The sequence below is a fragment of the Pyrus communis genome, chromosome 11 (assembly GCF_041283825.1).
Source record: "Pyrus communis isolate YQ-2024b chromosome 11, ASM4128382v1, whole genome shotgun sequence".
Taxonomy (NCBI): domain Eukaryota; kingdom Viridiplantae; phylum Streptophyta; class Magnoliopsida; order Rosales; family Rosaceae; genus Pyrus; species Pyrus communis.
Genome location: NC_142575.1, coordinates 25147443 through 25173677, shown reverse-complemented (window position 1 = coordinate 25173677; position 26235 = coordinate 25147443). Strand labels below are relative to the sequence as shown.

At 35.3% G+C, this 26235-nt stretch overlaps 1 protein-coding gene, 1 long non-coding RNA gene and 1 pseudogene across 3 annotated transcripts; 2 read left to right on the top strand and 1 right to left on the bottom strand.

Annotated features, from left to right (window-relative positions):
* Nucleotides 1-218: 218 nt before the first annotated feature.
* LOC137743452 (cytochrome P450 71AU50) lies at nt 219-2268 on the bottom strand. Its single transcript, XM_068483343.2, has 2 exons — nt 1296-2268; nt 219-1025 (listed from the first exon to the last, which is right to left on the bottom strand). Exons 1-2 carry the CDS (start codon nt 2169-2171, stop codon nt 411-413), a joined length of 1491 nt encoding a protein of 496 aa, XP_068339444.1. The 5' UTR covers nt 2172-2268; the 3' UTR covers nt 219-410.
* A 4663-nt stretch (nt 2269-6931) lies between these two features.
* On the top strand, nt 6932-9335 carry LOC148693156 (uncharacterized). Of its 2 annotated transcripts, none has more exons than XR_015952938.1 (2): nt 6932-7218; nt 7658-9335. It is a non-coding gene; the product is annotated as an uncharacterized LOC148693156 (long non-coding RNA). The 2 variants fall into 2 exon arrangements; XR_015952937.1 differs by having other exon boundaries at nt 7415-9335.
* A 14315-nt stretch (nt 9336-23650) lies between these two features.
* On the top strand, nt 23651-26013 carry LOC148693155 (uncharacterized; annotated as a pseudogene).
* The last annotated feature ends 222 nt before the right edge of the window (nt 26014-26235 follow it).

Below are 26235 nucleotides of genomic sequence, written 5' to 3'. Positions count from 1 at the left end.
AGCATAATCTTTTTTTCCATAAAGCGAATTAGAATAGTAATGGCACATCTTTGGTATTTTTGTAAGGAGCCATTTTTCTCTTCTATTCACTCCTATTTAATCATGTTCGTTGTTTTTGTTTGATTTATTCAATTGGATGATCGAAAAATAGAGAGGTGTTGAAAATGTTAAAGGTGTGTGAAAAACCAACTTCCGTTCGTAAGATCTGGAGTAGCGTCTTGATAAGGTTGTTACATACTCGACTTTTCATTATTGAAAATTTGACACCAATTTATTTAATTTTCACCATTATTTGTTCTCGTCATCAAGTGAAGAAAACAAATGCAAGACAGTAGGAAAAAAACACACACACAAAAAGAAAAAAAAAAAAAAAAAAAACAGAAAAGATAGCTAGTCCACAACATCCATGATCAATTCTGAAGGCGATATAAAGGAATAGCGAGCAGATTCTTGGCCCTTGAAACTGCAAGACCAAACTCCTCAGTCATATCCAACTCATTTGGCAACATGTTATCTGGAAGTTCCCAATCAAAACAATGCACAAGCTGAGCCAACACAAAGTGTACCACAGTAATCCCTAACTGCATTCCAACGCAACGTCTTCTGCCAGAGCCAAACGGTAGAATCTGAAAGTGGTGTCCTCTAACATCAACGTTGCTATCCTCAAACCTCTCTGGTACGAACTTCTCTGCATCTTCCCAAGCACTTGGGTCTCTCCCGATTGCCCACACGTTTACGATAACGCGTGACTTTTTCGGTATGTGGTAGCCATCGACAGTGCAATCTTCGATGGCTGCATGAGGAAGCAACAATGGTAACACGGGATGTAGCCTCATGGTTTCCTTCACTACCATATCCAAATACTCCAATTTCTCCGTGTCTGATTCCTCCACCATTCTATTCAGACCTACAACATTTTTTATCTCCTTTTGGACTTTCTTCATAACCTGTGGATGCCTCATGAGTTCCGAGAGCGCCCACAGGACAGTTGTTGATGATGTGTCCGCTGAGGCCACTAACATGTCCTGCCAATAAATTTTCCATTGCTAGATGAAGTATATATAGTCGGGTGACATATGTACATAGATGACAATTTAATGTACATGATAAATCATAAATTTGTATCGTCAATAATCAATCTTGTATATTCAAACAAATGTTGACCTTATGGTTCAAAAGCACACAATCTGAGACCACGTCATGCTAAATTGTCTAACAAGAAACAATTTCGTTTTAATTTGAAGTAAAGCAAGATTAAAAAGACAAATATGTAAAATGATGATACGTAAACTTACCGACATCATGGCTTTGATATTCAAGCGTTCGATTCGGTAGTCCGATTCTTCAGACCCCATGTAGGCCAGCATGGCATCAGTAAAGTCCTTCGTTCTTTCTGCATCCTTGGATTGAAGATGCTCGTCAATAATCTTCTCGTAAAAATCATCAAACACCTTGTTAACAGCCTTCATTTTTTTAGTGAGCCCTTGCAGGTCAAGCGGTGCAATACAAGGAAAGAAATCTCCCAAGTTAGGTACTCCTGCTAGTTTCAAACCCTCTTTCATCACAGACACGATACTCCTCCCGCCAAACTCCTCGTCCTTGTACTTCTTCCCAAACACCATCCGGCAGGTCATGTCAATCCCGAGCGACATGACCTTGTCAGTGAGATTGGCAATGCGTCGATTATTGGCGTCCTCTTGAACAGATTTTATCAAGAGAGCAACCTCTTCTCTCCTCATGGACTTGAAAGAGTTGATCTTTTGGTTGCTAAGTAATTCGAGCATGCAAAGCTTTCGCATGTTCGTCCAATACGAGCCATACTCAGCAAAGCTCAAGCTTTTTTGCCCAAAGATGAGGTGCTTTGCACCTTCATTAGGTGGTCTATTTGCGAAATTAAGGTCGTGTGTTTTGAGGAACAGCTCGGCCGCTCGTGCGGAAGAGACAACGACAGTATGCTGGAGGCCTAACCTCAAGTACATGATGTCACCGTATTTCTGGGCTAGTTGACGAAGATCCATGGTAGGGAACTTCCCTAACAAATGGAGGCTGCCAAAAATAGGAAACCCTCTCGGACCAGGAGGTAACATTTTGTTCTTGGTTTTTGATATGCATGCTTGCACGATGCGAACAAGGGCAAGCACCCCAATTGTTGCCCAAATCCAAAGTGCCATATTGATATTGCGCTCTTTGGGAGTTCTCAAATGGTTGAGCTAAGCTAGCTAGCAAAGTTTTTTTAAGAGAGGTTTCCAGCTATTTCACTTTGAGTATTATGAATGCTAGCTGATGCTTCGTTTTATAGATCTATAAAACTTGAAAGGTCAAAGCTAGTTTCAAACATAATAATTGTAGATTAGAAAGTCAATTTTTCTTGCAGTGGATAATGTTAAGGAGATCAATTTTTTAAATCAAATTTTGTAAACCAAATTTTTAAGCCAAATTTTTAAGCTAAATCTTCACAACTCTATGCCACTTTGGAAAGATTTTTTAATGTGTTCAGAACATAAGATAATACACAATGTATCTCTATACAAATGATGAGATTCTTGTGTTAAAAAAATTAAATTTCTTACTAAAAATAGGAAACCCTCTCGGACCAGGAGGTAACATCTTGTTCTTGTTCTTGCCTTTTGATATGCATGCTTGCACGATGCGAACAAGGGCAAGCACCCCAATTGTTAACCAAATCCAAAGTGCCATATTGATATTGCGCTCTTTGGGAGTTCTCAATTTGTTTCTTTGAGTATTATGAGCTATAATAGTGGAAAGATCAACCACCTAGTTTCAAACATATTAATTGTGGATGAGACAATCCCGTAAATTTTCATTTGGAAAGGTCAGCCAGCTAGTTTCAAACATATTAATTGTGGATGAGACAATCCCCTAAATTTTCATTTGGAAAGGTCAGCCAGCTAGTTTCAAACATATTAATTGTGGATGAGACAATCCCCTAAATTTTCATTTGGAAAGGTCAGCCAGCTAGTTTCAAACATATTAATTGTGGATGAGACAATCCCCTAAATTTTCATTTGGAAAGGTCAGCCAGCTAGTTTCAAACATATTAATTGTGGATGGGACAATCCTGTATATTTTTTTAAGGGTTCTTTAGATATAGACCCTTGAAACTCCTATTTTCCAAATAAAAACCCATCTAAATTTAAACATTCAAATAAAACCCAAATTTCAAATAGCCTACCATGTAGACAAATATATGACCAACTATTACAATACAATTACAACTTATGCCATAGAATCCTAATTTGGTCAATAAATGTTATTACTCATCCTAATTATGATGAGCAATTAAATCCATATGGATATTTTACCTTTCTTGTATCATAAATATTAGCAACATATATAAATTAATTTACCAAATTTAAAAGAGAAAGACAATCTTGTACGGAAAAAATAATATTGTTTGAATTATGTAATTACCTACATACAAATTAATTTACCTACTTATAAAATATTATACTAATAAACCTGCATTTTGAATCATGTAATTACCTACATACAAATATTATACTAATTTACCAACATTTAAATTAATTTACCTACTTATAAAATATTATACTAATTTACCTACATTTAAATTAATTTACCTACTTATTAATATTATACTAATTTACCTACTTATTAATATTATACTAATTTACCTACATTTAAATTAATTTACCTATTCCAAAAAAAAAAAAAAAAATTAGTGATATTAGATAATGTTCGAATGTTGTGGGTTTGTGCTTGTAGGCAATTAAATAAACTTTTAATCTAATGCACATAAATCATGTAGGTAAATTAGACCATTTTGAAAGTAAACTAGACCCTTTAAATTTTGGTTTGATGTAATAGGTAAATTAGACTATTTTGTAGGTAAAAATTGTGCGGAACTACAGCTTTTGTTTTGTGTATTAGGGATTGGAATATTAGCCGAAGCTGTTTTAGGTTTATTGTTGTGTTGGTAGGTAAATTAATTTATATTAATACATTGAATATACAATGAATGGCATGAATTATTTTGTAAAAAATATATAATTAATTAAATGGATATAACAAGTAACTGATCCAAAAACCCCATCCAAGTATTAATAGGGGTAGTTTAGGCATTCGAAAAATACACAATTTGAAAAGTCAAAATTAATTAAAGAATTTGTTTAATTGGAGGGTAGTCAATGGACTTTATTCAAGAAAACAAAAGGAGATGGGTTTTAGTAGAGGAAAATATAGTTTCAAGGGGTAATATCAAATTTTCAGTTTTTTTAATAAATAAAATTAGGGAAATTAAAATTTTACATTAATTTTGTAAACAAAACAATGTGGTTATTGATGATTAGATTATTAATTGAGTGTCAATTAACATGTTTATTTCTTATTAGTGACACGTAATTTGGTTTGCAAATTTGGCAAGGTTATAAAGATACTAGACGCTAGTTGGGCGACAAGCTGGGCCTAGCTGCTAGGTGGGACTTAGGCAGGGGCCAAGACGGATTTAAGTAAATTTATTATATGTTAAATAAATGCTTATTTATACTTAAAAAACACACATAATTATATTGAGATGCATTAATTACAAAATAAAATGACATATAAATTATAAAGTATTAGAATATATTGAAAACATGGAGAACAAATATATAATGATTGTTCATCCAAGTATTCTATAAGTCTCTTACATTTTATTGAAAAAATAAAAAGAAAAATAAATGTTATTGATTTTATGTCTAAGTTAGAGTCGTGACCTAAGCGGATGCTTGGGCAGGTTTAGGCGGGCTAGGTGGGCGCTTAGGTGGGCTAGGCGTACACTTAAGCAGGTCTAGACGCACTTTCTTAATTTTTCAAATGCCTAGGAACTAATCAGGACAGTGGCTAGCAACCTAGCACCTAGACAAGGCCTAGAGGCTCTAGGCATGGATTTTTAGATCAATGAAATTTGATTTAAAATTTTGATCATTCTAGCATTATCCTTTTACAATTATCGTATTTTCATGCACAAATTGCATAACTTAAACCGCTAATTTACTAATCGTCAATTTAAAATCATGCTCACGAAAAATCTATTAAATCAAATATCAATTACTCACTTATATGTAGCTAATAATCACCCGATTTATTATAAGATAGATCTTGATATCAAGACAAAAAAAATTCACTGCATATGATTGACTAATGATCATGAATTTATATGTAAAAGTAATTTTAATATGGATCTCCGTAGTGGTTACAATCAGTGGGTCAAGAAAACCTCAAGGAAGAGCATGAACGTTTTTTTTTTTAATAAGGTTAATCTCAGTTTACTATCATGAAGTTTATTGATTTTTAGCATTTCATACATTAAGTTTTTTCCGTCTCAGTCTGGTACCAAAAATCATAATTTTGGGACACTTTCATACATCTGTTAAATTTTCTGTTATAACTTCTATTAACTGATGACGTGTCGCTCACATGAATAATGACTGGACGGCACTTGTCAATATAGACTCACTTGAATATTAAAAATTTTAAAAATGTTTTCCTTCCTCTCCCTTCGTCCTCTATCTTTCTCCCCTCTTCCCGTCTCTTCTGAGAGAAAATCCAGCAATCATTAATCTTTCCCGTCTCATCGCGTATTATGGATGCTGGCTGTTGCTTGATTTTATGAATGCTGGCTGTTGCTTGATTTTATGGAGCTATAATAGTGGAAAGGTCAACCAGCTAGTTTCAAACATGTTAATTGTGGATGAGCTGTATATTTTTTAATGAATGATGTTCGGGAGATTAAATCTTTACACTAATTTTGTAAACCAAACAATATGGTTATTGATTATTAGATTATTAATTAAATGTCGATTAACGTGCTTATTTCTTATTAGTAACACATGATTTGGTTTGCAAATTTTGCAAGGTTCTAAAATATTATAGACGCTAGTTGGGCAACAAGTTGGGGCCTAACGGCTAGGCGGGACTTAGGCAGGGGCCTAGACGGATTTAAGTAAATTTATTATATGTTAAATAAGTGCTTATTTATACTTAAAAAACACACATAATTATATTGAGATACATTAATTGCAAAATAAAATGACATATAAATTATAAAGTATTAGAATATATTGAAAACATGGAGAACAAGCATCTGATGAGTGTTCATCCAAGTATTTTACAAGTCTCTTACATTTTATTGAAAAAATAAAAAGCAAAATAAATGTTATTGATTTTATGTCTAAGTCAGAATTGTGACCTAAGCGGATGCTTGAGTGGGTTTAGGCGAGCTAGGTGGGTGCTTAGGCTGGCTAGGTGTACACTTAAGCAGGTGTAGGTGCACTTTTTTAAATTTTCAAATGTCTAGTGACTAATCAGGATGGTGACTAGTCGCATAGCACCTAGACAAGGCCTAAAGACTCTAGACAGGGATTTTTAGAACAGTGAAATTTGATTTAAAATTTTGATCATTCTAGCATTGTCCTTTTGCAATTATCGTATTTTCATGCACGAATTTCATAACTAAAACCGTTAATTTACTATTCGTCAATTTAAAATCATGCTCACGAAAAATCAGTTAAATCAATTATCAATTACTCACTTATATGTAGCTAATAAATAGATGATTTATTTTAAGATAGTTCTTGATATCAAGAAATAAAAATTTCACTGCATATGATTGACTAACGTTCATGAATTTATATGTAAAAGTAATTTTAATATGGATCTCTGTAGTGGTTATAATCAGTGGGTCAAGAAGAACCTCAAGGAAGTGCATCAACGTCTTCTTATAAGGTATAATTTCAGTTTACTACTATGAAGTTTATTGGTTTTCAACATTTTATACATCAAGTTTTTTCCGTTCCAGTTTGGTACCTAAAGTCATAGTTTTGGGACACTTTCATACATCTGTTAAATTTTCTGTCAGAACCTCTATTAAATGATGATGTGGCACACACATAGACAATGATGGAATCCACGTGTCAATATGGGCTCACTTGAAAATGTTTTCCTTCCTCTCCCTACCGTCCTCTTATCTCTCTCCCCTCTTCCCTTCTCTTCTGAGAGAAATCCCAGCAATCATTAACCTTTCCCCACCGACCTAATCCCGTGAGCCACCGGAAATGGGTTCCCGATCGAAGACCGAGAGAGAAAACTTGTGGGAAGGGAAAGCTTGCTTGTCTTGTTTTCTTTTTTCAAATCGCCAAAACCCAGGAGGGAGAGAAAGCAAAAGAGGAGAGCAGACACACAAAGCTCAATCACCGAAAGGTAAAATCATTTCCAATTTTTTGGTAAACAACCAGTTTTCTAGATCTGGGTCATCATGGTTAATGCTCATTTCTTAAATTTTATCATTTTTTTCTTCTGGAATTTTCAATTCCATGGTTTTCTTCCCATTTTCTCTTTCTCCATTAATGCACAGCTAGCCCAATTGTTTATTTCTTCTATTGTTGGTGAATTTCAGGTGGGTTTTTGTTTTAGATTCAGAAATAATTTTTGTAATTTGAATTTGAATTCTCTTGAATCTTTGGCATGGTTAATTTCTCCATGGGCTTAGAATTTGCATCCCTTCACTGTTGACCTTTAATCCAGTTCCAAAATTCTCTGTTAACATCCGAAAAAAAACTTGATGTATTAAACGTTGAAAACCAACAAATTTCAAGGTAGTTAACTGAGATTAACCCTTTTTATAATCGTATGGGTTCAGGTAGATGGGTAATAGCTTTTGTGAAAGATTTGCAATGTTTTTGCTGGTCTGGAGGAAACTGTGGGGAGAGAGGGAGACGAAGGATGTTTGGTTTGCAGAACTAGGGGTGTTTGTTTGTGTGATTTGAGACTTGAAAATGAACAGGTGTCTTTGATTTATTGGAGTCAGTAAATTTTAGGTACTGAACAGTTCGTACCTAAGTATTATATTTACTTGGAGTAAAGCTCTTTGCGACTCTCAGCAACTTTGAAGATGATTTTTTTAAAATTCCCGGAACCCAAGCTGACCTGGAGAACCGAGCCAATAATAGACTGACACGTTGCCCTTTCTTTTTCATTAAAAATTTCTTCGCTTTCGCAACGGTCGGCCTCGGTATCTGTCATCTTCTCAGTACCCTACAACTTTTTGTTCGAAATTTTTATTATTTTATGTGCCCTTCTAGATTTTCTCTTTTCTGGATTTTTTTTTTTCACAATTTCCACCGTCCATTGGATTCAAGCATAATATGAATGTTTTTGGCTTTTGAAGAAATAAAGATCACCACAACCTACATCCAAACGGTGGCCGGCAACCCAGCAATCTCCAACCAAACGTCGCCCCACCTGCATCCAAACGTACGCCACCGCCACCACCAAGGTCATTGACTTTATGCCCTCCACCCAACAACAACATCACACCCACCCCAAAACTCCCGCTTGAAATATAAATTTTGTGGTCTTCTTCTTCTTTAATCATGTCCAACTGAAATATAATTTTCAAAGAGATGGTATATTTTTAAAATTAAAGAGTCAAAAAAATCTCCTTAACATTTGTCAGTAGTTTAATATTTGAAAGGGGTGGATAGCGTACCCACCTGTTTTTACTTCTTGCAGTTCTTTGTTATTTTCTCTCTTTCGATCTTGTTTAATTCAATCGATTTGAAGATTGCAAATTAAAGTGTCTAAAAAATAAAAATAAAAAGGTGTGAATATTCCATACCTATTTGAAATCATTATCTACAAGGAAAATATTTGCATCCATCGTCTGTGGTGACTGCCAGAATGATTTACTCCTAGTTATTTGTAAGTCCCAAGTCTTAATTATTTGAAATCATAAGCAAGGTAAAACTAGCAGTGAAAATTGAACGGGAAGGAGTCGCAAGTTTCAATCCTGGACCACCACAACCCAGCGACGGAGCGAAGTTTCAATCCTTGTCGTCAGGCTCGAACACAAGATTCTCGAGTTGCACAGGTACAAGCTCGCGAGGAATCCGAAACAAGAGACACCCAATTGGGCGGCTGCGAAACCAATGGAGAAATGAAACAGATTGGTAATGGCTGAAACGGGGGGAGGTTGGATTGGTGATGGCTGAAATGGGGAGAGGCTGCAAAATCAAGAGACACCCAAGATCTAATGTATACATGTTCCTCCAAACTGAACTTGCAGATCATTGTGAATTTGGGAACGTTGCTACAAAATCAAGGAGAAAGTCAAGGAGAGTTTTTTTTCTTTCAATTATTTAATTTTGTCAGACCAAAAAAAAAAAAAAAATCTTCAATTTTGGTTTTTTCAGACCAAAACCAATGGAGTAGACGAGGGAGAGATGAGGGAGAGAAGAGGGAGAGTGACGTGAGGAGAGATGAGGTTTTTTTAATAAATTTTAATTTTTTTGAGATTAAAAAATCTTAATTTATTAATATTTAATTAATTTTTAAATTCAGTTACATAAGGAGTGAACCCTACACCTGCCACATCATCACTTAACAACAAAGTTGATAGAAAATTTAACGAATATCTGACATTGCAACTAATTCATAAGTTGAGGTATGACATTGTAATGTTTAAAACATATGGTATGAGATTGTGGTTCGACCTGGAGTTAAAATAGTTTTATGTAATTTATCCAAAAAAAAAACTATAGGGTATTTGGAAACGGATCCTCTCCGGATCCCTTTCCACCTAATCCACCAAGTTCGGGATTCAGACTGTTAAAATTTGATCCAACGGCTACAGTTATTATAACTTTTAAAAAGGTCCCCTGTTTGTAGCCATTGAATCAAATTTCAACGGCTTGGATCACAGACTTGATGGATTAAGTGGAAAGGGATCCGGAGATGATCCCTTTCTAGGGTATTTGTCCGGGTAGACTGTAACTTCGTAGTTGTCACTCTACACAAGCAACTTCAAGAACACATGGAAAGGCTGGTCTTTGTTTGGGTCTATTTATTTGGGATTTGGATCCTCGCTGGATCCCTTCCCTGGGGATCCTAGGGATCAACGCACGTGGACCGTTGATCAAAAATCGTGCGGCCACAATTAAATGCTTTTTATATTTTTAAAAGTAAATTAGTCTCGTTTTGCATGAAAAATATAAGAAAGAAAAAAATTATGGCCACACAATTTTTGATCAACTGTCCACATGTGTTGGTCCCTAGGATCCCCAAGGAGGGGATCCGACAAGGATCCAAATCCTACTTATTTGTGAATGTGAGTGAAAAAGTCGAAAACGAACTAAATTATTATAATTAATTTATTATAAAATTTATTTTATTTTATATTCATTAGTGTAGATAATATCATATGTATTTTGAAAAAAACTTCATTAGGTGTTTTGTGTTAAAATTTTGTTTGTGTTGTAGTCATTTTTAGAATAGAAATGTGATTGTGTAAATCCTAAGGAATCTGGGAATGTATCTTATATTCCTATTAGGAGTAGATTACCTATTCAATGTTGTAATCCTAAAAGGAAATGTTTTTACCTGTCCTACTACTATAAATAAAGATACAATGAGGTGAATCAAAGACACCTCACAATTAAATCAATCTCTCTTCTTTCTTAATATTGCCGAACCCCTCTCTCTCTCTAAACCCTAGATCATTCAAACAAATAGGCATACAACACGTTATCAACACGCTCTTACCAGAAGCTGAGGAATTGACGCATCATATATACGAGGAGGCCATCATCCAGCACATTCAAAGGCTTATTTGTTTTTTGCTAATCAGGTACGCTTAAAATAAAGGAAGATATTTGAAACGTTCACGAAGCATGAAAACATTCCCCATGATGCATGAACCCTTCTATATTTATATTTTCCTTTCGATATATATATATATATATATATATATATATATATATATATTTGTTTCATGCATCGCACAATTAAATTGTTATGTGGAATTTGTGAGTCAAAATATATAAAATAAATTAGAAGCATATTTAGGGTTTCCTAAACCTTAAGGGATTTTGAAAACTATATGGGAATGGGATATGGTGCGGCATACCATTGCACCATCACTATGGACACAGCACTAGGCCACGGCCTGGATTTCAACTCGGCAGGCCCTGAAGCCCTATGCCCAAAATGTTGCCAGCCCAGATTGGCTGGGTCCACTCTTGCATGCCGCAGCCTTTATGGTTGCTGGGCTCACTACCTGCCCCCGCCTGCATCCAATCCAGCTAGTTAACTGGGATTTTCCCACGGCCCGTGTCCCATACAGCCATTTCCCATGCCAAACCCGCAAGCTTTTGAGCTTGCTTCCGTGCCCCCCTCCCTCTGTCTAACTTCGAAACCTAGCTGCGACTGGGGTTTCCCTTCCTCACCCGTGGCCTGTAGCCATCACTCGAGGTCCTTTGGGCCTTGCCTTATGCTTAAGGCACCCAAACCCGTGCCATATTACCCACGGCACTAAGCCCAAATTATTTTGGGACCATATTTTTCGACCAATAATATTATTTTATTATTTTTAATAAATTTTAATTTTTTTGAGATTAAAAAATCTTAATTTATTAATATTTAGGGTAAATTACACTTTTATAGCTCAGGTTTGGGGTCTATTTCAATTCTTTACATCTTCAAAATATTTCACTTTCATACCTTAAGTAATATTTTATTTCAAAATAATACATCTGTTACATTTTCCATCCATTGATCTGTTAAATGCTGACGTGGCTGCCATATATATGTCATATGGTTGCCAAATATCTGCCACATGGCAAAAAAAATAATTTTTTAATTTAAAAAATATTGAGTGATTTTGCTTAATCTTGCAACCGAGGAAATCCCACTTTTTTAAGTATTTCCTTTTCACAACTTGGACCCACAAATTATTCTCATCCTTTAAAACTTTCCAACTATTAGCAAGACAAGCATTATTGAAATGATCCACTGTTCTAATACATAACCCCCCTTGGTCTTCCGAATTACACATTTCGCTCCAAGCTATAGGCGAAGATTTCCTATCTCTCCCCCAGATCAACCTTCTGTAAAACAACCAAAATTCTATTTTAAAGAGTTAAATTTAAAAATTTTTAAAAAAACTCATCTCCATGAGTAAATGAGTCTTTACTATAGCAAAATGAGCAGTCTCTCTTTAAATTTAGAGTGTAACAACTCACTTGCAAATTATTAAAAATTAATAATAAAACTCAAGTTTAAAGCAAGGAGAAACGGAAGAGAGAGAATGTTGTTTTACAAAACAAGTGGGTTTATTTTAAATTGTTAACGATAAAATATTCAAAGCTTGTTAAAATGGAGCTTTTTTTTTTTAATTTTTTAATTTTTAATTTTTTTATTGAGAAGAGGGATAATAATTCATTCAACATCAACATCAATACATCATAACAATTACATCAACCACATGTAAATCAGAAGGGTCTTGGAAGAAACCTTGACCGAGCAAACCAGTGGGAAAAACCTTGGCCAAGGGAAAAGAGACCATACATGCACAGTACAAATCAACCCCAACTCCGGACTCAACCATGACACTACGCAATAGCCGTGGAGGTCCGGTTTCAACCCAAAACGATGACTCACGACATTGTGCACTATAACGAGCCAATACATGTGTCATAAAATTAGCTTCAGTTCGTACATAGACGGTCGTAATCTAGTGCGCGCTTGATCAAAGCCCGAATCCCATCCACAAAAACCTTGTCTACAGCCAAACAAATTCCATTACTGTTAATAAGTTGAACTGGGTAGCTAAAATAAAGCGTTGTTAGAAATGAAAAATTAAACTTAGTAGCTAGAATGGTTTTTTGGCATTGTTCCCTTGATAGTTTAACAATAATTTTTCTTGAAGATGCTCTAGGACACATTTAGGAAGGTTTTAAGAAGGTGTTTGTTCTTGGGGTGCTTGGTAGTTGGTACAATTCTGTTGAGCTCATAAAATATTTTTAATATCAGGATAAGCTCAATAAATCATTTATGTTGTGAGAAGAGGTCAATAATATAAAGTTTATCAAGTAGTATTTTCTTTCCCAAGCAAGTGGTATTGATCCGAGGATTTAAAAAGAGTTATAAATTCATAAAGTTTAACGGAGTTCAATAAAAAAATTGGAAGAATGTCAAGGTCTTAAATAAATTATCGGTCTCTATAGAATTTATATTAAAAATAGAAAAAAATAATATTTAATAAACAATTGATTGAATCATATTATTGCTAGCCTATTGTGAGGTTAAACCCACATCCTCCCCCTTAGTGTAGATAATATTGTTTATTAAAAAAAAAACAATCATTTGACAATTAATTTAATCATACTATTATCAGCGTGCGAAAAACATCTTTTATAACTGGCATTACACACCTCTTAAGATGTTTTGAAGGTGTTTAAAAATAGAAAAAATAATATTTAATAAACAACTGATTGAATCACATTATTGCTAGCTCATTGTGAGGCTAAGCCCGCCCCATCCCCCTTAGTGTAGATAATATCGTTTGTTAAAAAAAAAACAATCACTTGACAACTTATTTAATCACATTATTATCCACGTGCGAAATACTTTTTTTATAACTAGCATTACACGCCTCTTAAGATATTTTAAACGTGCTTAAAAATAGAGAAATTGAATCACATTAAACAAAAGGAAAATCAAATATTTGAAGTAAATGAATAATTTTAGATCATGCTAAAAGAAAACCCTCACAAACCAATTAAAGCAACTGAATTCACATAATAAAATCGGTCTCCATAGAATTTACATTAAGAATAGAGAAAATAATATTTAATAAATAATTGATTGAATCACATTATTGCTAGCCCATTGTGAGGCTAAAGTCCACCCTTCTCCCTCTTAGTGTAGATAATATCTTTTGTTTAAAAAAAAAAAAAAAACAATCATTTGACAATTAATTTAATCACATTATTATTTGCGTGCGAAATACCTTTTTTTATAACCGGCATTACATGCCCCTTAAGATGTTTTGAATGTGTTAAAAAATAGAGAAAATGATATTGAATAAACAACTGATTGAATCAAATTATCGCTAGCCTATTGTGAGGTTAAGCCCACCCCTTCCCCTTTAGTGTAGATAATATTATTTGTTAAAAAAAAATCATTTGACAACTTATTTAATCACATTATTATTCGCGTGCGAAAGACCTTTTTTATAACCGACATTACACGCCTCTTAAGATGTTTTGAGTTTAAAAATAAAGAAATTGAATCACGTAATTGCTAGTCTGTTATGAGGTACTAATTAAAAAAAAAAAAAACTGTACCAAAATGCCGCTGTAAGGTTAGTTGACTAATTAAAAGAAATTGGTAGAAAAGTCAAGGTGCCGCTGTAAGTTAGTTGACTAAATAGACAATTTAGATTTCTTCTGTTAATCGTCCTCACTTTGTAGTGGCTGTTGGAATGGTGAGTAAATCATTTTCAGTATACATTTAAAACTCCAACGACCACAAAAACACGTAGTATGTGAATTTTGAAATCACACATGACCGGTCATTGTCTGGAACACGAATGCCAATATGCCATTCCAAATTTGTGAACTATGAGATTTATGAGATTTTCAACTAATAGAATAACGCAACATTTACACAAACTTTTTTCAAGGAATAGGAAAATTACTTTGCAAAAATAGTAATCCATGTGATTTTATTACATGTGAATGGTAATGAAGTATTCATGTGGGCCATCTACATATTATATTATTACAGAGTTTTTATATTATTTATATCGAACTTTTAATATCCGTAACTTCTTCGTTATCACTCCAATTCGCCAACGGCTTTCACCTGCATCCTTGTGGGATTGAGCTCTATTTGAGAACACTAAAGGTTTACAGTTTTTAAATGATTGCTTATGAAAATTCAAACTTTGTAACTAAGTAAATAAAATTCTAAAATTAGCGAAATTTGATTTAAAATAAAAATCGCATAATTACGATTTTTTTGAGATGTTCTGTGGCATGACATCTTCTTTAAAGATGTTCTAAATCATAAGAATTAAATGGGTTTTTGAACTTTAATCCTTGAAGAAGATTAAAATTTAATAAAATCTGGTGTTTGATTACATAAGGGGGTAGGGGAGTGGGCTAAGCCTCACAATAGGCTAGGGATAATGTGGTTCAAATCCGCCTTTGACGAGAATTGAACCTAAGACCTCTCACTTATTAGTGAAGAAGAATACCACTAGACCGTAGTACTAAGTGTCGATTACAAATCTATTTAAGACCTTTAATGTATACTTAATTCAAATTTATATTATATTTTTGTTTTAATATTTAACGATTTAATGCCTCCACATTAAACTTTAAATTTATTATTATATACATTCTAATTCATTAATTTTGTGTAACTTCCATATTGAAGCTCATATCATGGATGGACAAAAACAACAAACCTGGAGATTATTTGCAGCATCTGCGAGTACAGATGAGAAGAAAGGGCGTGACCAATGGAGAATTCTTGGCAGCAGCATTCAGGGAGCAAATGGCCCACGTCTTGTAATTGGAGAGTTCAAGGATATCTTGGACAAAAGATTTTTCAATGTGCTAGGAACATGGGATGGAACACCACATGTCTCCATACAAGTGGTGAGATTCTTCTATTTAAAAAATAAAATTTCCCACTATTTAAATAATAACGCGTGGTGTACCACTTGTGTTACGGTTACAAAGAAATTTCTATCTTGGACGAGCATGAGAAAGAGGGAGGGAACCTGAAGACCACTGCAAGCATGACAGGCTTTAGGGATTTTGTAACCTTGATGGTCTAATTGATCTAGGCTTCACAGGTTATCCCTTTACGTAGAAAATCAGGAGAGGAGGGATTTATACAACAAAGATTGGACCGGGGATTAGCATCGCTTTAATGGTTCAATTTGGTACGATTTGTATTTTTTATGTTTTAGTTCACTAGGTTTGCTAGATTTGGTATGATCAGTTTGGTACGGTTTGTATTTTTATGTTTTAGTTCATTAGGTCCGATAGATTCGGTGTGGTCAATTTGGTATAGTTCGTATTTTTTATGTTTTAGTCCATTAGGTCTGGTCAATTTGGTACGGTTTGTATTGTTTATGTTTTAGTTCATTAGGTCCGTTAATTTTTTCATAATTGATTTGTTAGGCCTTATACATTAATTATGGTTTACAAAATAGAAAACTTCATTTTAATCCCTAAATAAGATTGTTTTTTCAATAATATTGTACCTAAGATTAAAAATTAAAAATAGTCCTCTATGTCAGATTATAGAATTCCATGTCACATTCAATATGTATATATATATTTTTTTTTATAAATTTTGTTGCATTTTTAGTTTCCCTATTTACCCTTATTACTCTCTTAAAACCAATTAGAGAAACAAATATATAATTAATTTTCCAAGAATGCTTACTTAACTAGATAATTAACATGTTCGTTATAACATTAACATTATGGTCATTTACCATAAACCTCCATGTGTTATTCCAATCAAAGAACCCAGATAACTCAGAAACCATGATCAAACAAAAAAAGCCAGGAAATTCAGAAACCAAAAATCTTGTTGTATTCGGAAGAAAAAAAGAAAGAAAAGGCTTTTAGATGCCAAATTGATTGTGAATCCAGAAATAAATGAAAAAAAAAAAAACAACACAAATGGAGAAAATGGAATGTGAAATCACAACCTAATTGACCGTACCGAATTGTTCAGACCTACACTATATAGTACCTAACCGACTTTACTAAATGGATGGGACCTAATTGACAGTACCTAAATGAACAATTTTGTATGTAGAACAATATAGTGTACCTATAATCTCAATGCATTTTTTTTTTGTTTTTATAGTTTTGGATTCAATAAATTAAAAATGAATCCAAAGATAAATGAAAAGAAAAATTTTGTATGTAGAGAAAATGGATCGTGAAATCACAACCTAATTAACCGTACCGAATTGATAGGACCTAAACTTTATAACATACCTAATTTACTGAACCTAATCTATCCACTAGTAGAAAAAACACTTTGCGCGATGTAGGTACCTTTGTCGCGCAAAGTAAAAAATCGTTGCCTAAGGGTTTGCGCGACGCAACTTCGTCGTGCGCTAACCGTCACGCCAAGGCAGTGACAGTGGGGTTTGCGCGACGAAGAAGTAACGTGCGTCGCGCAAAGTCACTTTGTGCGATGCAGTACTTCGTTGCGCAAAGTGGCATAGGTGGCTTTGCACGACGTAGGCATGTGTCGCGCAAAGTGGCTTAGTGGCTTTGCATGACGTAGGACATGCGTCGCGCAAAGTGGCTTAGTGTCTTTGTGCGACGTGGGCATGCATCGCACAAACCCTTTTTCTTTGTTTTCGTCAAAAATATTTTTTTTAATTTTTAATAAATATTGTAATTAAATTCTAAATAATAATGAATTAACCAAGCAAAAGTATTTAATTATAAAATATATAAAATGTACATATAAGATGTTCAAACAAAAAAGAAAAAACTACAAGTAGCCTTCTAGGTTTAATACATCAAGGTAATGGGTATCGGCAAGACGAGGTGGCTCTGAGGTCGATAGTGGAACAAGATTAAGTGCTAGTAGCGAGATTTGGAGGCTTATGGTTTAATTTTGAACAATTTTTCTATGTATTTGGAATAATTTGTTTGGTTTTGGTTTGCTTTGAATTATGGTTTGTTATTTGAATGGATATTATTTTCTCGAATTGCTTAATTGAATGAATGGACTTATATCTATGCATGTGACCAATTCAATCAATTTATTTCTAGGTATGTCTAGTAGGGAAGTTAGTTGTCTGGCAGATAGTGCAACCACGCACACCATCTTGCGTGAACGACACTATTTTACTAACTTAATACCCAAGAAAGCTCATTTGACAACTCTCTCAAGCCTATCCAACCTAATTGAAGGATACGAAAAAGCACGTATCATGTTGTCTAATGGTACAATATTGACCATTAAGATCATGGTTCAGAATTCTTTGTATCACTTCATATGAATATGGCCAGAAGCATATTCACGAGAAGTTGGAATGACTGCTGAGTGGATTGTACATTACAACCATTCGTAGCATAGAAGCCCACAGTGTAGCCGGCCCTATGACTAAGTTCCAGGACACTTTGTTGCTTTGGCATGATCATTTGGGACATCCTGAATGTGACATGATGCACCGTATCCTCAAATTTTCTCATGGGCAGAAGTTATATCCCTATGTTGGAGTTCTGCCATGCAAAGCGTGTTCTTTAGGAAAGTTGAATACTCAACCCTCCCATACAAAGATTATTCACGACCCCCCTAAATTTCTTCAGAGGATTTAAGGGGACATTTGTGGACCAATCCAACCAACATGCGGACCATTTAAATATTTTATGGTGTTGGTTGATGCATCAACAAGATGATCACATGTTTGCTTGTTGTCCACATACAACGCCATGTTTGCTAAACTTCTAGCTCAAATCATTAAGCTAAGGGCTCACCACCTTGATTGTCCAATTAAGTCAATTCGACTAGATAACGCTGGAGAGTTTACGTCACAGACTTTTGATGATTATTTCATGTCAATAGGGATTGATGTGGAACATCCTGTTCAAACCCAAAACGGCCTAGCAGAAGCTTTCATAAAGCGTCTTCAAATGATAGCTCAGACTTTGGTTATGCGAACCAAACTACCGGTATCTGCTGGGGCTATGCAATATTGCACACAGCTATGTTGGTCGCCTGAGGCCCACCACTACTCAACCACATTCACCGTTACAGTTGGTCATTGGATATGAGCCTGACATCTCACATTTACGGGTGTTTGGGTGCACCATTTATGTGCCAATAGCGCCGCCGCTACGTACCACAATGGGTCCTCAAAGAAAAATGGGAATCTATGTCGGTTATGATTCGCCATCAATTGTTCGCTACTTAGAACCCTTGACAGAAGATCTTTTTACCGCATGTCTTGCGGATTGTCACTTTGATGAGACAGTCTTCCCGTCGTTAGAGGGAGATAAACATGTGAACGTTCCCCTAGAAAGCCGCGAATTGTCGTGGTATGCTCCCACTATGTTCCCACTATGTCTCATTTAAATCCCCACACTACCCAGTCTGAAAATGAGGTGCGTCGAATTATAGATCTTCAGAGCATTGCTCAAAGCATGTCGGATGCTTTTAATGATCTAGCTAAGGTGACAAGATCACATATACCCGCTACAAACACACTTGCAAGGATAAATGTACCCCGCGTACGTCAACAACCCACCTGGGAAGGCTGGACCGTCCCAGAAGGTGGGGAGGCCACACCTTCCACGCAGCAAGGTATGTTGACAGCTAGCCAATCATTTGCTCCGACCCTGAAGCGTGGCAGACCCCTTGGTTCAAAGGATTCACAAACCTGGAAGAGGAAAATGGCACCAACTAGTGACCTTAGTTTGAATCCGACCATCGTTCAGTCATCCGTTCCAACGTATGAAGTTATTGTAGATTACGGTAATGCTTCAGATAAAACATGTCAGCCTCTCGAGAATCGTGAGATTTCGGTTCACTACACAGTATTGGATGAGGTTTGGACTAGGAATAAGATGATCGTCAACAATGCATTCTCGTACTCAGTAACTACTGACATCATGCTTAGCGATGACATTGAACCACGTTCCGTCGATGAATGCCGACGTAGAACCGATTGGTCAAATTGGAAACAAGCAATCCAGGTCGAACTCGATTCGATCGTGAAACGTAAAGTGTTTGGACTTATTGTTCCTACACCACCACGTGTGAAGCCTATTGGCTACAAGTGGGTTTTCGTGAGGAAGTGTAATGAGAAGAATAAAATAATGCGATACAAAGCATGCCTCGTAGTGAAAGGCTTCTCTTAGCACCCAGGGATCAATTATGGGGAGACGTATTCCCCCGTAATGGACGTTATAACGTTCCACTACCTAATCAGCTTGGTAGTTTCCGAAAAACTGAATATGTAGCTTATGGACGTGGTAACCACATATCTCTATGCGAATCTAGATACGGAAATCTACATGAAAATTCTAGAAGGACTTCCATTGACTGGTTCAAATAGTTCTAGACCACGGAACACTCTCTCAATTAGGTTAAGGAGGTCATTCTACAGATTAAAACAATTCGGGCGGATGTGGTATAACTGTTTGAGTGAATATTTGACAAGTCAGGGTTATGTGAACAATGAACTATGCCCATGCGTGTTCATAAAGAAGTCATATTCCGGATTTGCAATCATTGCAGTTTATGTTGATGACATGAATATCATTGAGACTCTCGCAGAGCTTGAAGAAATTGCTGCACATTTGAAATTGAAATTTGAGATAAAAGATCTTGGGAAAACTCGATATTGTCTCAGCCTGGAGATCGAGCATTGTTCGGATAGAATCCTAGTACATCAATCGAACTACACCCAAAAGATGTTGCGTCGTTTTAATGAAGATAAAGCGAAGCCTTCGAGTACACCCATGGTTGTTCGAACTCTATATGCTAAATGAGATCCCTTCCATCTAAAGGAGGATGAGGAAGAGATTTTGGAACCCGAAGTTCCTTACCTAAGTGCAATTGGGGCTTTATTGTACTTGGCTCAGTGCACTAAACCCGACATCTCCTTCGTTGTGAATCTTTTGGCAAGATACAACAATACGCCCATACGCAGGCACTGGAATAGTGTTAAACACATTTTCCACTACCTCAAAGGTACTACGGATTTGGGTTTGTTCTATACCTACGAATCTCCAAGTGTTACCATCCCCTATGGCCCTTGGATTGATTCTCGCCGTGTTGGTTATGTAGATGCTGGATATCTGTCTGACCCACATAGATCACGTTCTCAAATGAGTTATGTCTTTACCGTTGGAGACATTGCTATATCTTGGAGGTCTACCAAGCAAACGTTAGTTGCGACTTCGTCTAACCATGCTGAGATTCTCGCCCTGCATGAAGCATCGCGTAAGTGCTTTTGGCTGAGAGAAGTTATGGAACATATTTGAAGCACTAGTGGTCTTACATCAGTCGTTGACCTTCCTATGATGATCTTTAAAGACAATGCAGCATGTATCGAGCAATTGAAGAAGGGATACATCAAGGGAGACAACACCAAGCACATTGCACCGAAGTTCTTTTACTCACACCAGCAACAGCAACATCAGAACATCGAAGTCAAACAAATCCGTTCCCAGGATAACCTGGCCGATCTCTTCACCAAGTCATTGCCCAAGTCTACATTTCATAAGCTTGTCCAAGGAATCGGTATGCGTAAATTATCTGAGTTGAATCTCTTGTACTTCTCTTATTTAGAAGTTATGTTTAACTCAGGGGGAGTATCTAGAAGCATACTCACATGATCTTAATGTACTCTTTTTCCTACGATTAAGAGCATTTTTCCCACTGGGTTTTTGCTACCTAACGGGGTTTTAATGAGGCACCCATCCTGGGATGATCATACTCCGTTGAGTTTACTACCTTCTTTCAGTTTGACGTTCGTTTTTAGACATTATGCATACTTCTCACTTTTCTCCTTAGTCTATGGGTTTTCCCCATGCCTTGGGTTTTACCATAGCAAGGTTTTGTGAGTTTTACTACAAATGCATACTTCACTTAAATTTGAGACTCGTGATCACCCGTTGTGCTGATGACTTCATCAACTATTCTACCTTATCTGCTGAATATCTGATGCGATGGTTTGTTGAGTATTTACACAATCAAGGAGGAGTGTTGCAGTCATATTTAGAATAGGAATGTAATTGTGTAAATACTAGGGAATCTGGGAATGTATCTTATATTCATATTAGGAGTAGATTACCTATTCAATGTTGTAATCCTAAAGGGAAAGGTTTTTACATATCCTACTACTATAAATAAAAGCACAATGGGGTGAATCAAAGACACCTCACAATTAAGTCAATCTCTCTTCTCTCTCAATATTGCCGAACCCCTCTCTCTCTAAACCCTGGATCATTCAATCAAATAGGCCTACAACAGTTTGTAAAGTTCTTTTCATTAAATCTTTTTTTATAAAAAAAAAAGGGCTTTGCATGTAAACTATTGATAATTAACCATCAGAGGAAAACACTATTTCAAACTCAATACTTTAGGAAAAAGAAAATTACTTTACAAACGAGACCAAAAAAAATTATACAACTAAAAATCAATTAAAGAATGGTAACACATATGATGATATTTTTTTAGCCAACCTGAGATCTTAAATGGTTTTGTACAAAAGTGTATATAGAGCTGTTCTTTTCAGTTTACTTACTCTTTTACCAATATGGGGGGTTAAAAAAAATTAAATATTTGAAAAGGAAAAAAAAAAAAAAAAAAGCACGAACAACTTTGAGCATGGGAAGTTCAATGGTTGAGTATAAGAAACTTTAAACCACATGATAACTCTAGCTCAAGAGAAATATAATAAGTGCGTGCTAATAACATGTTGATAGAAATATAAGAAATATAGAGAACAAGAGAGACACAAGAGAGAAAGTGAAGGAAAATCAACATATGTTTTCTTCTTATTAGAGTGTCTATTTATAAGTGTGGGATTTACATAGAAAGGTGTTCAACTATTCAGATATTACATATTGACCCGAAATGTGAACAATCACATAATAAATCTTATTTATAACAAATATCAATTTCTCGTGTATATGTAGCTAATAAATAGACGATTTATGATGAGATGTTGCTTGATATTAAGACAGTCTATATGTTCAATGCATGTGAATGACGAACAATCTTGAATTTAATCGATTGTTTTGTAAAAATAATCTTAAAATAATAATTAAGAAAATTAACAAATTCTGACTGTACTATAAAGGATAGTGGCGGAGCCAATGCGGGGGCATTGGGCTCCCTTGACCCCAATAGATTTATAAGTTATCCCTTTAAAAAAATATTTGACCCCTTTAATAAACTTTCAATTTTCTAGTCCTGCCCTCTTCTACCAGAAAAGTGACTTTTCCCAGAACCCATTTCTCACGCTATCAGAAAAGTAACTTTTCCCAAAACCCAGTCCACACCAGAACCCAACGCACACCAGAACCTAGCGATCTCTCTTGTTCTCTAGGTGCGTTCTTCCGACCCAGCGATCTCTCTTGTTCTCTAGGTTGCATTCTTCCGGCTCGGCGTCCTTCTTCTAGTAAGTTTCTCTAATCTGAAATTTCATTATTTATTTGTTTGAGTTTTTAAATTTGGAGTGGGGAGAATCTGAGTGAAAGAAGGGTGGGAAATTTGAAACCATCATAAGAAAAATTGAATCAATTCACTCATGTTAATTAATTCCTGTATTGTAATTCTAAACCAAAATGAATGATAACAATATAAGATTTTAACATATGATGATGAAGTTATAGCTGGAAAAAGATAAGGCAATCAAATGGAAAATAAAGGAATAAGACAAATTCAATCAGATGTAAAATGAAATCTGAATTGCATAATAGAACGGAATGAGGAAGGAGGAGGTCTGGGTATTAGACTTAATATATTTCATAAACAACTAAAAACACTAACCTGAAAGAATCCATAAATTATACTCAATTGATGTAGTACTTGAAGTCAACATGGCATGTAGGAAACTGATTCTGTAGAGTGATGCTGCAAACTGATTTTGCAGAGTGATGCTACAGAGTGATGCTGCAAGCTGATGCTGCAGATTAATACTGCAAACTGATTCTGCAGATTAATTGTGGGGTTTATTTTAAGGTTTGTGGGGTTTGTATTGGTCTGTGATTATGTGAACTTTGCTTCTGTTAATTTGATCAAATTTATATTATGTTGTTGACTCTTTTTGGTATTATTTAAAACAGTTATGGAGAGGTATTTTAAGAGAAAATCAACCGAAGATAACCTCTTACCCTCTACAACGAATATTCCTGAAAGTTCAAATGAACATAACATAGAAAATATACTAGCAAATCTTCCAGGAGAACCTAGGCTTCGACTCCGGATATTAGAATATGATCCAATTATTAGAGATCAAGTTCGAAGAGCTTATTTACAAAGGGAATTGGTTCAACCTCGAACCCATCAATTTCCATATACGTCATTTGCAGGAGTACAACACCGTTTCAATTTGAAATGGTTCGATGACTTTCCTACTTGGTTGGAGTATAGCATATCCAAAAATGTTGTTTTTTGTCGAAGCTGTTATCTCTTCAAGCTAGAGATTCCGGAACAAGCAGGTAATGACAATTTTACTAGCAAAGGGTTTATAATTGGAAGAAAAAATGTCGACTTCGAGTTCATGTTGGAGGTCCTAATAGTGCTCACAACCAAGCTTTACTTCATTTTGAAGCTTTAATGAATCAGAATCAACATATTAAAACAATTATCCACAAGCAGTCGGATCAAGCACATATTGATTAGCGCACTCGTTTGAATGCATCACTTGATTGCATTTGCTTTTTATTGCAACAAGGTCTTGCTTTTCGCGGTCATGATAAAAGTGAAGATTCAAGCAATAAGGGTAATTTTCTTGAGCTTTTGAAGTTTCTTGCAAATCATAATGAGGGTATTAAAAATGTGGTGTTTAAAAATGCTCCTGAAAATCTCAAGTTAACATCACTTGAAATTCAAAAAGATCTTGTGTATGCAGCAACATGTGAAACCACCAATGCTATCATGTTTGATATTGGTGATGATGCTTTCTTTTCTGTTTTGGTTAATGAATCGCGTGATATATCAATCAAGGAGCAAATGGCAGTTGTACTTCGCTATGTGAATACCAACGGACAAGTAGTTGAAAGATTTGTGGGCATAAAGCATGTTCCTAAAACCACTGCTTTTTCACTTAAAGAGGCAATTGATCAGTTCTTCTCTATAAATGGATTAAGCATATATAGATTGCGTGGACAAGGTTATGATGGGGCTAGCAATATGCAAGGTGAGTTTAATGGCCTTAAGACACTTATTTTGAAAGAAAATGAAAGTGCATTTTATATTCATTGCTTTGCACATCAAATTCAACTTGCTCTTGTAGCCGTGGAAAATAATCATATTCAAATTGGCTCTTTTTTCTCCTTGGTTAATAATGTTGTTACTATTGTCGGAGCATCATGTAAACGTCAAGACATGGTTGGAGAAAGACAACAAGCCAAAGTTATGGAAGCTATTGAAAATTATGAGCTTCCAAGTGGGTAAGCCTTGAACCAAGAAACTAGTCTTACACGTGCAAGTGATACACATTGGGGCTCACACTACGATACCTTGGTAAGCTTGATTAATATGTTCTCTTCTGTAATTGAGGTGCTTGAGATGATTGTAGATGATGGTGTAAATCTTGATCAAAGAGGTGAAGTGGATATTTTGTTGAATCTTTTGCAATCTTTTGATTTTGTCTCTAGTCTTTTTCTGATGAAAGAAATATTGGGAATCACAAATGTGTTGTTACATGCATTGCAAAAGAAAGATCTCGATATAGTGAGTGCTATAGCTTTAGTCAAAGCATGTAAGCAACAACTACAAGCAATGAGGGATAATGGATGGGATGCTTGGCTTGATAAAGTTTCGTCTTTTTGTGGCAAGCATGATATTGCTATTCTTGATATGAATGATATCTTTGTAGCTCGAGGGAGGTCACGGCGTAGAGTTGAAAATTTGACAAACCTTCATCACTACCATGTTGATCTTTTTATTGATGTTATTGATAAGCAACTTCAACAGTTGAATAGTCGTTTTAATGAGACAAGTACAGAGTTGCTTCTTTGTGTAGCATGCTTAAGCCCAGATGACTCATTCTCAGCTTTTGACATTGAAAAGTTAGTTCGACTTGCTCAATTTTATCCAAAAGATTTTTCTGATACGGAGCTCACACTTCTTGAAGATGAACTGAAGAATTATATTTTTTATATGCGTTTGCATAATGAATTTTCTGCGTTGAAAGGAATTAATAGCCTTGCACAAAAGTTGGTGGAGACAAAGAGGGATAGACAGTATCCCTTGGTGTACTTGCTAGTGAAATTAGCATTGATTTTACCTATTGTGATTGCTTCAGTTGAAAGAGCTTTTTCGGTGATGAAAATTGTGAAGAATCCATATCGTAATAGGATGGGTGATCAATGGTTGAATGATAGTTTGGTTGTGTACATTGAGAAAGAGGTATATGATTCTATTAATAATGATGTTGTAATACGACGTTTCCAAAATATAAGAACACGTCGTGGACAATTATAAATGAAAGTATATCGATTTTTGAAAGCTATTTTTTGACCTCATTGTCTTAAATTCCTGACTCCGCCACTGATAAAGGACCTCATACGGTTGATGCAAATATTTTCCTTCTAATATGATTTCAAATATTTAGCGACCCGTGTAAACAAAGTAAAACTAGCGTTGAGAATTCAATAGGAAGGAGTCGTAAGCCTGCCATTTCTCACGCATAAACAAAGTAAAACT